This window comes from Leptopilina boulardi, unplaced genomic scaffold (genome assembly GCF_019393585.1).
Source record: "Leptopilina boulardi isolate dan_hultmark-lab unplaced genomic scaffold, ZJU_Lbou_2.1 LbouV2_120, whole genome shotgun sequence".
NCBI classification, from domain to species: Eukaryota; Metazoa; Arthropoda; class Insecta; order Hymenoptera; family Figitidae; genus Leptopilina; species Leptopilina boulardi.
In genome coordinates, this window is record NW_026137664.1 from 152,618 (window position 1) to 171,351 (window position 18,734).

At 26.3% G+C, this 18,734-nt stretch overlaps 1 protein-coding gene across 2 annotated transcripts in view; it reads right to left on the minus strand.

The window, feature by feature from the left end:
- LOC127284583 (chitinase-3-like protein 2) overlaps positions 1–18,734 on the minus strand; it is a 52,296-nt gene extending 33,562 nt beyond the window's left edge. Inside the window, exon 1 of one of the 2 annotated variants that reach the window (XM_051310106.1) lies at positions 18,607–18,734. Coding sequence is in view for 1 of the 2 variants with exons in the window: in XM_051310100.1 (XP_051166057.1) it covers positions 17,636–17,653 (18 nt within the window). In the remaining variant the exon portion in view is untranslated. Of the gene's footprint in view, positions 1–17,635; positions 17,669–18,606 lie in introns of those variants that run through there. The other variant, XM_051310100.1, reaches the window with a different exon arrangement.

Consider the following 18,734-nt stretch of genomic DNA (forward strand, 5'->3'; position numbering starts at 1 on the left):
GAGCTATCTACAAGGTGGATTCCTTGTAGAATGTTATACGGATCGGTCGAGAAGTAGCAAAAAGCTGTTGGCGTTTATAAAGATTTCAATTAAAGGTGCAACAAATGTTTTTTTATGACTAAATCATTTGTTGCACCTTGAATTAGAATTAATGTTGACGTTTTTCCAAAACAAAAAAGACAAATAAAGTACGAATTTTCTTCATGACTTCTAGCTTTTGATATTTTTAAGCGAGTAGTAATGAATTTATGGGTAATTCTCCGCGTAGCGTATAATTTAGTTATTGCTTTTATTCAAAATATATTTTTACAATTTAACAAAAATTAACATATAATGTAAATCCCACTAAATAACACACACATTTTAATGAATAGAGCTTTCCCATGACGCACAATTAATACTGATTTTTAAACAATATATGAGCGATTTTCAGTCTGTTTCATATTTACGGGATTTATACTGGCTAAATAATTAATACAACTACACTTTATTTAAAAGAAAATATTGATAATTAGTGAATTTATTATAAAATATGTGAAGGCTTTCTTATGAAGATTTTGTGATTCCCCATGTAAAATTGGAGCTTTAAAGGTGTAAAAGCAAAAAATCAATTATAAAATTAGTTTCTACCATAATAAATCTCCTTGGGGGAGTTAATTATTGCTTCTACAAAAGTATAACTAAGTTTTTTTTTTATTTTTATGAAATAATTCAGTTTCATTAAAAAGCCTCCTCATGACGCACAAAACTGGGGACAAGAATTAACACCGAAAAAAAGATTTAAAAAATAATATTTTTTAACAACCACGTTTTTCTGAAATCTGCAAACTTGGACAATTAAAAACCGATACCAATAATTATTTTTATTATTTTATATTGCTAAAAATATTTATTTTTGTCTCGTAAATGACACTGGGGACAGGATTCCCCATTACAGGTGGGCTCTTTAATTTGCATTTTAAAAATAATATTTAATTTAATATTAAAGTTACTTTCTCATGTTGGATCTAATACAATATGTATAATTTATTTCTTAAAAAACACAAGGGACATGGAATTGTACGCTTCGTGGAGAATCACCCTTATACAAGATTATTAAAAAAAATAGAATTTTAATTTTGACACTTTTAAATTGAGTAGTCGCCAATTTCAGAAAGAATTTATGCATGATTAGAAATCGAATTGATTAGTATTCAACTGTTTCGAAGTAAAAAAATTACTATAAAAAGTTAAAAATACACAAAAATCGACTTTTTTAGAAAATACCTCTACCGATTTTTTTCATCTTAGGTTCAAATTACTCAGAAAATAATGTCGAATTAATATCTGAAGAGAGCCGAGATAGGCCAGTACATTTGGGTTAAAGTTATTCCAAGCCTTCTGTGACCTCCTACTTGTTTTTAAATGTGTTGAAATCATGGAAATGTGTTATAAATAAGTTATTGTTATTTAAAAAAGAAGGAAGATTAAAAACACATTTAAAAAAAATTCAATATAACCGTGGAATATTCCATTAATATCATATGAATGTCTTCTCAATGTCACCGGGGAATATTCTCATGAGGCGGACATTTTGATTTTTCTAGAAGATTATGGGAATATTCCACCGTGATATTTAGGAAATATAGCTTTTGATATGACTATAAATAAGTCGTAAGTAAACCAATGTAATTACTGTTTCTTTGTGGACTTATAACACAGTGCAGCTAGCATTTTTCTTTCTGGGATCGCAGATAGTGATTCTTACAGATTTTTTGACGCTGAAGACGAATCAGAACTCAGAAATGCATTATCACTCTAGGTTTTCGAGAAATATGACCTTGAAAATTGAAAAAAATTGATTTTTGCTTCCTTATGAGGAAGCTTTGCATTCGTTACGATTTTCGATGTTTTAAAAATGGGTTATATGGACATTAATACCTAAAATCTAACACAAAGATTCCCAAATATATTCACAATATTTAAAAAAAAATTTTTTTAAAAATTATTTTCATTGTAAATTTAATTTTGTTTGGTAAAAAACTTATTTCTTGCATTAAAACGAATCAATTAACCTATATAAAGTTCATATTTTACTTAGAGTGATTTTCACTATATTTTTGTGTGCTGAATTCGATCTCGGGTTCCAAAATTGTATATCACGTCAAGATTTTGAAAAAAATAGCGGTAAATACCCAAAAAAAACATGTTTTGTGAGTTTGCATTATGTTTTTCTTCATAACCTGATGAACTAGAGACTTCTATATAGGCTTGAATTAAGTCTTGAATAGAGAGAAATAAAATTATCTTATACATAATAATCTTTGTATTCATTCCTTCATTCATTCACATTTTCTTAGCACTTGAAATTTCTCGTTATTATTAGATTATATATGTTACGGTTAAAGTGCGAAGTCCGGTGAATGTGCACATTAACCGGTCAATGTGTACATTCACCGGGCATTTTGGTAAAAGTGAGAAATCGGCCATTTGGGGAAGATATTATGTACATTTACCAAGTAAATTGGTGATTGTACACATTGACCAGCCTTGGTTGGTAAATGTGAAAATTTGAAATGAGTGATTTGTTAAATAATTTTTTTATGCATATAAAATGTGAAAATGGAATGAATATTATTATTAATAAATTGATAAGATAATATTAAATATAAATTGTATTAAAGGAATAGAATTATAATAAATGAAAATGAAAATTATAAACAGAAGTAGGAAGACAAATATAAATAGAAGTTCAAATGTAAATAAATATATTAATTGCAAAAATAAATAAATATTTTCTTCCTACATAGCTATATTTAAAGTTAAAATTTTTTAATCCCAAAAAATCTATATATTATTCAAAATTCAATATTTTCTAAAATACTTTATACTTTAAAAATAGCAAAAAAAATGTCAAATTAAACAAAATTTCATGAAAGTCGCCCCTGCAAAAATAAATAAATATATTTTTCGTACGCAGCAAAATTTATTTTAATCAAAACGATTTGGGTGAATGTGTACATTTACCGGTTAAAGTAGCAAAACATCAATACTATAATATTTATTTTTCACTTTAACCAAAATGATTTGGTGAATGTGTACATTTACCGGTTAAAGTGCACAAAACAAAGAAATTCGTATGCTATTCTCACAATCACCTACCTACTGATGCCCAATTTGGTCAATGTGCACATTGACCGGTTAATGTGCACATTCACCAATTTCGCACTTTAACCGTAACATATATACATATGAGGCAAAATTCCTGAAATGTCCGAACAAAAAATTAAAAGTTCTCGAATTTAATCCATACTTTTCTAAAATGTTGTTATTGTTGGTGAAAGTCTAAAAATCAATTATTATTGAATTTAATAAAATAGTTTTTAAATTACAACGTTTTTAATTTTTGACTTTTGAAAAAAAAAATTTTTTTCAATGTACAATATTTATAAGTAGAATGCATAAAAGTTAACATATATATAATGATTTTTAAAGCTTTTTTGACGAGCTACACGCTGTTAATAAAATTTTTTTTTTTTAAATAACATTTGACCTTGAAATTCAAGGTCAAAATGTTAATTTACATTTATCTCAAAATCGGATTTTTTAAAATTATTTTTAACTATCTCAATGGAAAGCTTGACTAATTTCCTACAAAACATGTAATTTTCAGAGTGGGATCTTTTAAAGTTTTTGAGATATTAATTAATTAATTAATTAATGTTCATAACAAATGAAATATTTTACAAACGAATAAAGTTACCGTAATTCTGAAGTTAGTAATTGAAAGTTAACGTAATTCCGCATCCAACGAGCCCTATGTGAAGTATTTTGGATAAGTAGATTGTTAATAAACAATTAGTTAACATTGCAATTGTTTATTAACAATCTACTTATCCAAAATACTTCATATAGGGCTCGTTGGATGCGGAATTAGCTTAACTTTCAACTGGTAAGTTTAGATTTACGATAACTTTATTTGTTTGTAAGATATTTCATTTTTTATTGTTATTTAACTAAAATTGAACAAAAATACTTCATATAGGGCTTTTGGATGCTTCTTGTTAGTAAAAAATAAAATATTTTACAAACAAATAAAGTTATGGTAATTCTGAACTTACCAATTGAAAGTTAAGCTAATTCCGCATCCAACGAGCCCTATATGAAGTATTTTGGATAAGTAGATTGTTAATAAACAATTGCAATGTTAACTAATTGTTTATTAACAATCTACTTATCCAAAATACTTCATATAGGGCTCGTTGGATGCGGAATTACGTTAACTTTCAATTACTAACTTCAGAATTACGGTAACTTTATTCGTTTGTAAAATATTTCATTTGTTATAAACATTAATTAATTAATTAATTAATATCTCAAAAACTTTAAAAGATCCCACTCTGAAAATTACATGTTTTGTAGGAAATTAGTCAAGCTTTCCATTGAGATAGTTAAAAATAATTTTAAAAAATCCGATTTTGAGATAAATGTAAATTAACATTTTGACCTTGAATTTCAAGGTCAAATGTTATTTAAAAAAAAAATTTTTATTAACAGCGTGTAGCTCGTCAAAAAAGCTTTAAAAATCATTATATATATGTTAACTTTTATGCATTCTACTTATAAATATTGTACATTGAAAAAAATTTTTTTTTTCAAAAGTCAAAAATTAAAAACGTTGTAATTTAAAAACTATTTTATTAAATTCAATAATAATTGATTTTTAGACTTTTACCAACAATAACAACATTTTAGAAAAGTATGGATTAAATTCGAGAACTTTTAATTTTTTGTTCGGACATTTCAGGAATTTTGCCTCATATATATCTTTGCTTTGATAATGAGGGTTCTCTAGGGTTTTTACCTGCAATTTGTTTCGTCAAAAACAGCCTTCAGTTGAGGGTTTATTTTCTATTATTGTTTATATAAGATGGTCGATGATCGTTTAATTACTGTCATGTAAGGGGAAGTGGTGTCTCCCATCTTATCAGCCGTACCCGAGCTATAACCATGTGGTTATATTAGAGAATCAAAATCAAGAAGAAATTCTTTGGTGTCAGTACCTTTGGGTTAAATTGCTCTAAAACACATCGTATAGGTTTATTGTACCAAAATTATAAAACTTTTGAATATTAACATTTATATTTGGAACAACATATGCTCGTAATCGTGAAATTCTGAGAAATATGTCAAAATAAATTAAAAAATTTAAAGAAAATTACATGAAAATTATTTTATTTAAACATATATAAATATTTAAATAATCGTGAACGGAAACCTAGGTCAATTTTATCATTTTTGAACAGATTACCGTGAAAGCGTCATTAGTCCTTTTTGAGAGAATCACCCAAATAAATTTTTTAAAGCGGGAAACGAATGAAAGATTTGTTTTGAAAAGCGACTTTACCAGGAGCTTGAAATTTGAAGAAGGTTATCATGTCGAACATAAAAGAGTATTTTATTTTAAGTAATAAAGATTTTAAAATTATTGAATAGGTAAATGAAATTTTAAATTATATTCATATGTATAAATTTTAAAAATGACTGAGAAAAGATACAAATTAATTTTTCATTATGCAAAGTACTTTGTATTTACAAAGGCTTCATTTAATTTTTCCAATTCAAGAAGAAGTTAAACATATTAAAATAGTTTTTAGTGGTAGTACGATTTTGGTTATTGGATTTGTGTCTATTACGATGGAATAAAACTTTATATTTTTGAATGTTCTTCCAAGTAGAATAGTTAATTAGATTGTTCCCTTTTCAACCAACAGTAGTTTTTGAAGCTCTTGATCAACAACCGATTAGTACAGTTAAGTGTGAAGTATATGAAATAGCATTTGCAACATCTGTATTGGTTAACAGTATAAATTAAAAGATTAATTTATGAAACTGAAAATAATATAATGAGCAAGCATTTGATATCAATTTTTGAAAACAATTAATTAAATCATTTTCCGGCAGTTACCCGAGGCGAAATTTAAGCCCTAATTTACAAGGAGTAAAGTAGAGTTAAACAGACCCTCTTTAGCTTCCTCAACTAGTCGCAAATTTCCCTTTCTTCCACGTTTGGATTTAAAGTAGGGTCTAAAAGTTGATTAAAATATTGAAAATTTTGAAATTGCTCTAATTCTATTAATTTTTTGAAAACGCTTCAAAATATGTTAATTCCAGTTTTTAAAGGGTAATTAAAGAAATATTGTGTGAAGAAAAAATTCATTTTGCTTTAATCAAAATAATTAAAAGAGTTTTTTTTTGCATTTTTTTGTACTTTTTTAATCGAACTAGACCCTCTTTAGCTTCCTCAACCAGTCGCAAATTTACCTTTCTTCCACGTTTGGATTCAAAGGAGGGCCTACGGGAGTCTACAAGATCGTAAAGAGGGCCTATTTAGGTTCTAAGGGAAGCTAAAGAGGATTCAAATTTCGCCTCGGGTAGAATGTCTAATATTAGGATTTCGATTTGTAAAGAATGATTGGAATTGTCTTTTCATAAATCGAGCTAAAGAACTTCAAAATGGTGGTCTAAACCTTTCATATTTTTGTAAGACTTTTGCCAGTAAAAATGAAAACAGAGTTGTGTCTACTGAAACTGAAAATACCCAAAGAAAAAAATTTGTCATGTAAGATAAAGAAATTATCTACAGAAATTAAGGAGGGATTTACATGTTGATGTAAATTCAGTATGCACAACAGCAAATAATGAGTAAATAATTTCGAGTCTTATTGTTAGTGAAAATTTTGATCCCATGACATATCCTACAATGTTTTCTTATGGTGATCCTGGATGGACTGTTAACCTTAAGCATACTCAAGGTACTTGTAATTTTATTCATTTACAATTTTATATGTATCGTCTTTCCTAGAGAAGAAAAAAACGGGGATTGACACATATGCGTTTAATTATATTTTTACGTGCACAAATCTGCGATTCAGAAACTTTAAATAAAATGATATGTGCTGAAATCACAGACGAAATAAAGAATCCAGAACTTTTTAACATTGTAAAGCGATTTTAAGTTCATGGGCCTTGTGGTAAACAATATACGAATTCACCCTGCATGGATCCTGAGATGGGTCAATTAAATATATTGCTAACAATTCGATGATCGTAGCATATAATTTTTATTTGAGTACAAAATTTAAAGGTCATATTGACTGTGCAGTAATATGTATTATATTATTATGACACCATAATGTTGAAATAATAATACAGTAACGATTTAAAAAATAACATTATAATTTTGTGAGATCAAAATTCCAATAACTTTTCCTCAAATGAAAATAAATTTTTAATTTTTCATAAAAAATTATAGATACCACGCGCGTTTCCTTAAGCTAGTAATAATAATAATCTTAAATACTTTAAGAACCAATCACGGTGAGCTTCAATCAAGTTTAAATGAAAAGTTTAGTAACTGCAATTGTTTTTGCGGATTCTAAATCTTCATGTCTTGAGATTTATTTTACAAGAAAAATTAAAATGATCGTCGGAGGGCTTTTCGAGAAAACCCATTTTTATTATTTTTACGTATATATTACTGAAGGGGAGAGTCAACATGGTTGGGCCACCACGGTTTATTTTGTTTTATTACACTGGCTCCCTATATTATTGCATGCAAATACTTGTTAGTAATGGCAATTAACATTTCACGTCAGTTCCAGTAAAGTGAAATTGCAATAAATACTTAATTTTTCAATAAAACGTAAATAAATGCTGAAATCATTTTTATTATGTTTATACAACGCGTTGATGGTCACGACACCGTGTGTCATGGATGGGCTACCCGCCGTCTTTACTATATTGTAATACGTTCTAAAATTGAAAGTACATTTTTGTATATAAAAATTTCTATTTAAAAAATGTATGTATTAATAAAATTTGATAATTTTTCTGAACTTTTTCAGACCAATTTTGCGAAAAGCGAAAAGTAATCAAAATTCGGTCCACAGGGCATATTTTATTTCAATTTTAGATTTTGTCATTTTTAACTCAATTTCAGTAGTTTTTTGTCATTTAAGGATAATTTTTTTTCATATAACATTGATTTTAAACGCGATCCAACCGTAAAGTCCTGGTCGGCGACCGTAACGACAAAATGTTCCTTTTTATGTCTAACTTTTACACTTTTGTTACAATCATTATCGGATATTAAAGAAAAAACATTGCAATTTAGAAGATCTTTCCAACATATGTGAAAACATCTGAAATTGAGCCTAGAAAGAAAGTTATGACCACAAATCAAAACGTAGCCCAACACCCTGGCGGATTGGGTAAACCGAGTTGTAACCGAATTGGGTTACGATTCGGTTCCTTGTAAAATATTGTCGTTAATCGACGAAATATGTTGTAAATAACTATTAGGAATGGACATTTAGAATGCTTATTTATGCAATAATAAGAATAAATTAAAATATAATTACTTAATAATAAGTGTTTTAAGTGTACAGTGCATACAGTTGTTGAGTTACCATATATGTATATTACCATCAGCGGCAGCTGTGATACGCGCGTTAAACACTAGATGGCGTTGAAGATTACTTTGTGAATGAATTTCTAAAATTAAACTCTTGAGTGTCAAATGTATTAGTGAATATAAGTTTCAAAAAAATAGATCGATTTATTAAAACAACTTTTTTCATTTGTACAAATAAAAAAAATTTTATTAGGAACAAAAATTTTTTTTCTGTCAAAATTAATCTTTCTCCTTTCATTAAGAAAAGAAATTTTTTTATTCAGAAAAAATTTTTTTGTTCCAAATTAATATTTCTTATTTCATTGAGGAAAAAAGTTTCTTTTGTGTCACAATTACTTTTTCTCATTTCATTGAAAAAAAAAATTTTTTATTAAGAAAAAAATTTGTTTGTGTAAAAATTAATCTTTTTATTTTATTGAGAAAAAAAAATTATTATTAATAAAAAAATTTTTTTAGGGAAAAATAGATTTCTTTGTGTCACAATTAATTTTTCTCATGTCATTGAGAAAAAAAATTTTTATTGAGAAATTTTTTTTTTTATATTTGTAGAAATGAAAAAAGTTGTTTTAATTAATCGATCTATTTTTTTAAAACTTATATTCACTTACACATTTGACACTCTAAAGTTTAATTTTAGAAATTCATTCACAAAGTAATTTTCAACGCCATCTACTGTTTAAAGCGCGTATCACAGCTCCCGTTGATGGTAATATACGTATGAGAGATTCTTTTTCAATCGCCCCAGCCCAAAAAGTCAATGTTCTGGGATTGGCTTTAAACTTTGGTAAATTGTTGTCCTACATGATAGTAATAAATCCCTAAAATATAAACTAATTAAAAAAATATTTGTAGAAAGTAGAGGGGGTTGAAGTTTTGACGTTAAGGGTAACATTGTCATTTTCAAATCCGTTTAACTATGACAAAAGTTAATGGATTTTAATTTATCTATAATGAATTTTATTGCATTTTTCACGTACTTTTCAAAAATGTATACGAAATTTAGAAAAAAAAATTTTTAACCCCTTTTTTTTCAAAATCAACCCTTATTTTTCTATTTTCACCCCTTCGGGTATTTTTTTTTTTTTTTTTTTATTTTCATTGGAAAGCTGAGGTTTTTTCCCATGAGCTATGTAAATATGAAAATGGGACAACAATAATTTTGTGAGTAACAGAATATTAAAGTAGGCGGTGCCGATAAGGGGTGTACCTGGAGATCATCTTTGAGGATTTAGATAGGCACCGCCTAATTTAATATTATGTTTCTCACAAAATTATTGTTGTCCCATTTTCATATTTACATAGCTCATGGGAAAAAACCTCAGCTTTCCAATGAAAATAAAAAAAAAAAAAAAAAAAAATTCCCGAAGGAGTGAAAATCGAAAAATAAGGGTTGATTTTGAAAAAAAAGGGGTTAAAATTTTTTTTTTTTAAATTTCGTATACATTTTTGAAAAGTACGTGAAAAATGCAATAAAATTCATTATAGATAAATTAAAATCCATTAACTTTTGTCATAGTTATACAGATTTGAAAATGACAATGTTACCCTTAACGGCACCCTTATCGGCACCGCCTACTTTAATATTCTGTTTCTCACAAAATTATTGTTGTCCCATTTTCATATTTACATAGCTCATCGGAAAAAACCTCAGCTTTTCAATGAAAATAAAAAAAAAAAAAAAAAATACCCGAAGGGGTGAATATCGAAAAATAAGGGTTGATTTTGAAAAAAGGGGTTAAAAATTTTTTTTTTAAATTTCGTAAACATTTTTGAAAAGTACGTGAAAAATGCAATAAAATTCATTATAGATAAATTAAAATCCATTAACTTTTGTCATAGTTAAACGGATTTGAAAATGACAATGTTACCCTTAACGTCAAAACTTCAACCCCCTCTACTTTCTACCAATATTTTTTTAATTAGTTTATATTTTAGGGATTTATTACTATCATATAGGACAACAATTTACCAAAGTATGAAGCCAATCCCAGAACATTGACTTTTTGGGCTGGGGCGATTGAAAAAGAATCTCTCATATGAGGCAAAATTCCTGAAATGTCCGAACAAAAAATTAAAAGTTCTCGAATTTAATCCATACTTTTCTAAAATGTTGTTATTGTTGGTAAAAGTCTAAAAATCAATTATTATTGAATTTAATAAAATAGTTTTTAAATTACAACGTTTTTAATTTTTGACTTTTGAAAAAAAAATTTTTTTTCAATGTACAATATTTATAAGTAGAATGCATAAAAGTTAACATATATATAATGATTTTTAAAGCTTTTTTGACGAGCTACACGCTGTTAATAAAAATTTTTTTTTTAAATAACATTTGACCTTGAAATTCAAGGTCAAAATGTTAATTTACATTTATCTCAAAATCGGATTTTTTAAAATTATTTTTAACTATCTCAATGGAAAGCTTGACTAATTTCCTACAAAACATGTAATTTTCAGAGTGGGATCTTTTAAAGTTTTTGAGATATTAATTAATTAATTAATTAATGTTTATAACAAATGAAATATTTTACAAACGAATAAAGTTACCGTAATTCTGAAGTTAGTAATTGAAAGTTAACGTAATTCCGCATCCAACGAGCCCTATATGAAGTATTTTGGATAAGTAGATTGTTAATAAACAATTAGTTAACATTGCAATTGTTTATTAACAATCTACTTATCCAAAATACTTCATATAGGGCTCGTTGGATGCGGAATTAGCTTAACTTTCAATTGGTAAGTTCAGAATTACCATAACTTTATTTGTTTGTAAAATATTTTATTTTTTACTAACAAGAAGCATCCAAAAGCCCTATATGAAGTATTTTTGTTCAATTTTAGTTAAATAACAATAAAAAATGAAATATCTTACAAACAAATAAAGTTATCGTAAATCTAAACTTACCAGTTGAAAGTTAAGCTAATTCCGCATCCAACGAGCCCTATATGAAGTATTTTGGATAAGTAGATTGTTAATAAACAATTGCAATGTTAACTAATTGTTTATTAACAATCTACTTATCCAAAATACTTCATATAGGGCTCGTTGGATGCGGAATTACGTTAACTTTCAATTACTAACTTCAGAATTACGGTAACTTTATTCGTTTGTAAAATATTTCATTTGTTATGAACATTAATTAATTAATTAATTAATATCTCAAAAACTTTAAAAGATCCCACTCTGAAAATTACATGTTTTGTAGGAAATTAGTCAAGCTTTCCATTGAGATAGTTAAAAATAATTTTAAAAAATCCGATTTTGAGATAAATGTAAATTAACATTTTGACCTTGAATTTCAAGGTCAAATGTTATTTAAAAAAAAAAAATTTTATTAACAGCGTGTAGCTCGTCAAAAAAGCTTTAAAAATCATTATATATATGTTAACTTTTATGCATTCTACTTATAAATATTGTACATTGAAAAAAATTTTTTTTTTCAAAAGTCAAAAATTAAAAACGTTGTAATTTAAAAACTATTTTATTAAATTCAATAATAATTGATTTTTAGACTTTCACCAACAATAACAACATTTTAGAAAAGTATGGATTAAATTCGAGAACTTTTAATTTTTTGTTCGGACATTTCAGGAATTTTGCCTCATATATGGTAACTCAACAACTGTATGCATTGTACACTTAAAACACTTATTATTGAGTAATTATATCTTAATTTATTGTTATTATTGTATAAATAAGACCTCTAAATGTCTATTAACCATTCCTAATAGTTATTTACAACATATTTCGTCGATTAACGACAATTTTTCACAAGGAACCGAAACGTAACCGAATCTTAACCCAATTCGGTTACATCTTGGTTTACCCAATCCGCCAGGGCAGTAGTGACTCTCGTCTATTTAACTTTGCTTTATCCAAAGATGGAATGATTTTTTTTCACTTTGAGTGAAAATATTGTAGAAAATCAGTGGAAAGAGTGAAAAAGTATTATTGAATTAAATAAATAAACTATTTAGTAATTGATTTATGGAGTACTTTTACTAAATTAATGTTTTATTATTAAATAAATAAAGTTTAAAGTATATGATGTTTGGATAAGAGTGTTTGATATGCTAGGGAGTTTAGTAGTGGAGCGACTCCACTTCAAGTGATCGCACCGATTTAGGCTATTTTGATAAATTTTTATAATATTGATAATTTGGGTTCTTTTAAGGGCCAAAAAAAGAAATCTTAAGTACTTTTAAAAAATTCAAAATATTTTTCAAAATATTGCAAATTTAAATTTTTTGTAATTTTTTTTTTGATTTATTATAACTTCCGTAATTTTTAACCAATCGGGATGAATTTTTTTTAAATACTCGTATTTAGAAGCTCTTTCATGAAAAAAATTTTGAAAAAAAATTAAAAATTTTTAATTTTTATTAAAAAAAACAATTTTAATTGTTTAAATAATTCAAAAAGTATATCTTGGATTTTTTTCAAAAAATTCATGATTCTGAATTCTCTACAATGCCCTGAAAAATTTAAGACCTTGAAAAAGATGGTATGTCTTATAGTTTCCGAGAAAAAATTATTTAGTTTTTGTAGCGCGTGAAGTCATTGTAAACTATATAATTATATGAGGCATTTCATATGAGAATACAGGGTCATGTCTCGGATTTTTTTCAATATTCGGTAAATTGTAGTGATAGTGGTGCTAAATAAGTGAACAAATGAATTTGAAATTTTTAATATTTTTCGAGATATTTGCAATAACAAATTAGAGCAATATTTTTTGCTTTACTTATAACTTTTCCCTACTAAAAATAGAGAGAAATGTTGAGAATGTTTTTTACGCAAAAGACCTTAAACTATTAGAACAAAATTATTTTTTTAAAAAATATTAATTTTTAAACAATTTGTTTAAAAAATAAAATTTGTTTATAACTTTTAAACATGATCTCCCTCATTTTGAAGCACAATAAAAATCATGAATATTGTTTAAGTCATAATAAATCGATAAAATTATCAAAAGTTAGTAAAAAATGAAATATTTTACGAACAAATAAAATTAGAATAATTTTAAAAATACCATTCCAATGCTTATCGAAATCCGCATCCAACAAGCCCTATATAAACTATTTTGGATAATCGGTTGTTAAATTAATAATTAATATTAAAAATTATTTAAATAATTAATAACATTTGAAGAAATAATGATAAATTGTCAATTCTTTTTTTATTTGGAAGATCATCTAATTCTGCGCCAAAAAAAATACTTAGGATTTCTTTTTTTGGCCTTTAAAAGAACCCAAATTATCAATGTTATGAAAATTTATCAAAATAGCCTAAATCGGTGCGATCACTTGACGTGGAGTCGCTCAGTAACATTTCAATTCGTCGTCGATAATGAAGTTAGACCGCCGGTTTTGCACCGTAGGTGGCAGCAGTCATACTCTCTTACTTTAAAAAATTCTCTTTTTGTCTTGTAAGAAAACTGTAGTACTTATTTGGCCTAGAGTTAATTAATTAGTGGTATAATTTATATGTTGTTAATTAATAATAAATAATTTTTTAAATTTATTATTTTTTTAATAATGAATTTTTTGGAAATTATTAAATAATAAATAAAATAAAGTGCAGAAAAAAATTAGTTATTTACTTTATAAAATTTTTAATAAAAATTAATTTTTTACAGGAAATATTGGTTAAAGAAATTAATTATTTTATCAAAAATATTGTTGAAAAAAATAAATTTTTAAAGAAAATATTAAAGAAAAAAATTAATTATTTTACATATCAAACAAGGTGTTCATTTCATGACCATTTAGTCTACTCATCATGATACACTTATATTTAAGATTAAAAGAATGAGTACAACTAAAATAATAATCAATTTTATAATTATTGGTTAAAAGTAAACTTTTATATACATCAATCGATTCAAAAATATTTATGAAAAAAATTACTGTTTTTATCAAAAAATTTATCAAAATTTTTATAAACAATTCTTTATAAAAATTTTTTTCAACAATATTTTTAATAAAATAATTATTTATTTTCTGTACTTTATTTTATATATCATTTAATAATTTTTTCACCAATATTTTCGTAGAAAATTAATTTTTTTAAAAAATATTTTTTATAAAATAATTAATTTTTATCATCAATATTTTATTTAAAAATTAATCTTTTTTCAAACATATTTTGGATAAAATAGTTAATCTTATTAACCAATATGTCCTTTAAAAAATTATTTTTATTAACAATATTTTTAATATATTAATTAATTTTTCTAACCAATATTTTTAATAGAAAAATTCATTCTCATCCAGATTATTTTTTTAAACAATATATCCTTTAAAATTAATTTTTTTAAACATTATTTTAGGCAAAACAATTAATTTTTATTATCAATATTTCTTTTAAAAATTATTGTTTTTTCAAACATAGAGTAGAGTGGGCGAGATCACCATTTGGCTTTTATTTTCGTATTCTATGACTTAGAAATTTGTCGTTTCAGGTAGATGTCATTTATGGCAGTGTGCATATATGCCCTGAGTGGTTTATTTTGCGATTTTGCTTCCTCGTGGAGGAAGCTTTGTAGTCCTTTCGTTTATAAAATTTTTAAAAATGGTGAAAACAAATTTTCTTGTATATAGAAACATGTATCATGTATTGATCAGGATGTGAGTGGCAAACACTGTCGTGTTCAGCGACACCTTGCGTAATTCTTTCGCATAAACAATACTATACATATAATATATATATAGGTGAAGTAAATCTAGTAGTTCATTTGAATTTTCTCTTAAATTGATTTTTAAGGTAAGTATTTTTTATAGTAGATATATATTTTTTTAATTATTATTTAATCATGAACTCTAATGAAATTGAAACTGTTTGGAGAAGTAGGTGCATTAATCCATTCAAAAAGAAAAAACATATCAAAAGAACGGGTTGGTGTCCTGTTTCAGAGAGTTTGCTAGTTAAATTTCTAGATTTATTACCTGAAGGCTCGAAAATTTGTAAAACGTGTCAATTTGAATTTAAAAAGTATTTACGAAAATTCCTCACAGGGTAAAAATTGCAGTTGATGAATTTTGCAATGTCTTATTAAAAAATTAATAACTTTTTTATTTTTAATCAAAACATTTTTTTTATTTTTTTAGTCATTCGTAGAATATAATAACACATATTTTCGTTTTTGTTTCATTAAGAAATTCGTAAAATTGTCTGAGCTGTCGCGAGTTGAAGTCAAAAAAACAATGAAAATTTTCCTTTTTTTTTAAACAGTTTTTCTCTTATATTTCGAAAACGGAAAAAGATGGAAAATTTCTTATTAAGAATAAAAGATGCAAAAAAAGTTAAAGGAAAAAAGATGCACCTTTTAATTTTCTATAAGGTAATATGTGACCTGGACAGTTAAAAGGGACCTTTTGTCCGAAAAAATTAATTTTTTATTGATTGGTGATTCTGATAGAAAAAAGTTTTCTCTATCAGAATCACCAATCAATAAAAAATCGATTTTTTCGGACAAAAGGTCCCTTTTAACTGTCCAGGTCACATATATTTAAAAAATTAAAATTTTGAATTTCAATTTTATTGACATTTTCGTACGCTGACTGGCTTCCGAGCGTCCGGCCCGAGCTCGCGACCGGTTGTTCGATTGGGTGCCTCAATTACGGCGAGTGCATCAATTACGGCGCGTTCACAAAAAATAACTATTATTACTATTATTTTTAATATTCCTGTTGCAAAATGATTAAAAAAATTTATTTTAATCTTTTTTTGATACAATTACTTATAAAGATGCACATTTAAACAATTAATAATTTAATTATTTGAGATTAAATTTTTTCCCTCGCCGTAATTGAAGTTTTTTAATATTTCCATTGGCTCCAATTTCGGCGGGCAAAGTATCTTCAAAATAATAACATAACGTTTAATAAGTTTAACACCTTAGGATCCTAGAAAATTAAAAACTACTGCGCAGCTGTACAGGACATAGAAACTGAGATCGACCAGTGCGCATCATTAAAGTTGGAATTTTTCTATAATATTTTAATGAAATATTTCAGCAAAATTACACGGCAATATTTCTTATAGGCGGACATTTCTCTAATTTCAGCAATTCAACAATGAGTGATTATACTTGTGTGATTTGCATCACACTTGTATAATCACTCACTTTACGCACTTGTATCATAAATAACTATTTTTTAACAATATTTTTGATAAAATAATTAATTTTTTAACCAATATTTCCTATAAAAAAATAATTTTTATCAACAATATTTTTAAGTAAATAATTAATTTTTTCTGCACTTCATTTTATTTATCATTTAATAATTACCAAAAAATTTATTCATTTTGCTTCCTCGTGGAGGAAGCTTTGTAGTCCTTTCGTTTATAAAACTTTTCAAAGTGGCGGAAACAAATTTTTTTCTTTATAGAAACATGTTTTATGAGATCCTGATCAATTGTCCGGATGTATATTTGTGTGTGTGTGTGGATCCCTTTTTTGTTTAGAAGATAACTTTAACAGGTTTCAATGGATTTAAATAAAATTTGGTTGGCTCATTTATCATATTAATATCTCAAATCTGACCAAAGAATTTTGAAAAATACCCCAAAAAAAATTTCATCTTCTTTTTTCAAAAAATTTTTTTTAATCGAAAAAATTTTTAAACAGAAAAATTTAAGGTTATATATAATAAAATCGTATTCCTTACGTCAAGACGAATCGATCGATATATATAAAGTATCCATTTGAGGTAAATTTAAAGAATTAATGAAAGTTAAAAAATCAAAACTTCACATTTTGGCTATAAAATACATATTACGTCAAGACGAATCGATTGATATAATATATAAAGTATACATTTAAGGTAAATTTAAAGAATTAATGAAAGTTAAAAAATCAAAAATTCAAATTTTGGCAATAAAATTTTGCTTTCTCCACGAGGAAGAAAATTTTTTTGCTGATCGTAAAGAGAAAGCAAAATGTTCATGTAATGAACATCTGAATTTACAACTTGTTTCACTTTTTCTTCTGATTTTCTACAATATTTTCACTCAAAGTGAATGATCCGCGAATGTCCCACGAATTCGTGGCTCAGTCCATTTCGTCAATCCGCCAGTGAAACGATCACTCCGAGTCAAGGAAATAAAATAAAAAGAATCCAATCTTTCTTTACGTTTAAACTCAGCTGCAGTTTTTACTAATGTGTCATACGTACGATCTGACACCCAGGCATATAGACACTATCATTTCTGAGGAGGACAGCCGTCTATCTCATGACCCCCCCTGGAGCGACAGCTGGATTCGGCACTGTTTGTCAAAATAAACAAAAAAACGCCAAGTAGGTTTATGTAAAATTAATTAAAGTGGTTTTTCGCATAAAGCCCTCCACCGGTCACTTTAATTTTTCTTGTAAAATAAATCTGCAAAAATGAATATTTAAAATTCGCAATAACATTTGCAGTTACTAAACTTTTCACTTAACTTCATTGAAGCTCACCGTGCAAGATAAAAATGTATAAGCAAGATAAAAAAAATTTCAAATTTGGAAAAAACTTTTTTCAAAATCCTGACATGATACACAATTTTGGAACCAGTAATCGTGTTCAGCACACAAAAATACATTGGAATCCACTATGATATTTGAACAAAAAAACCCTTATAGATCTGTGTTATGGACCCTGCAATCCCCGAGAGACAAGTTTTAACGAAATTTATCAATTTTTTACAAACGCAAACTTCAAACAAAGATATCTCATACAAAAATAAATATTTTTAAAGGTTTTAAATTACAAATTTTTCAGGAATATATGAGCTTACAAATGCATATCACGAAAACTTCAAAAAAAAATTTGTACCATTATAAAAAATCAAAAAGTACCCTAAAATAGGCCCTAAAGTACCCCTTTTTCAAGGTCAAATATCTCGAAAATCTAGAGTGATGGAGCATTCTATGTTTGGATTCGTGTGCAGTGGCAAAAAACCTGTTAGAATTACAATATCCAATCCCAGAAATAAAAAAAAAATTTTAATTCTGTTGCAGTGTTGAAGGTTGTAAATGGTAAAGTATTGTAGTTCAATTTTTTCAAAAGAGATAATATGAATTTGAAACCAAAATTACACGTGTAAGTAGATGCGTAAAAATTTTATAGAAAGATGATAAAGAAATTGATAATTAAAAAGTCTTACCTTAGAGTATTTAAATATTCAAAATATCTTCCAACTCAATAATAAATTATTTTTTATAAACTCACAGGCTATATAAATGAAATTACAAATCATAATTTAACCATGTTATGCAGCTTATACATATTGTA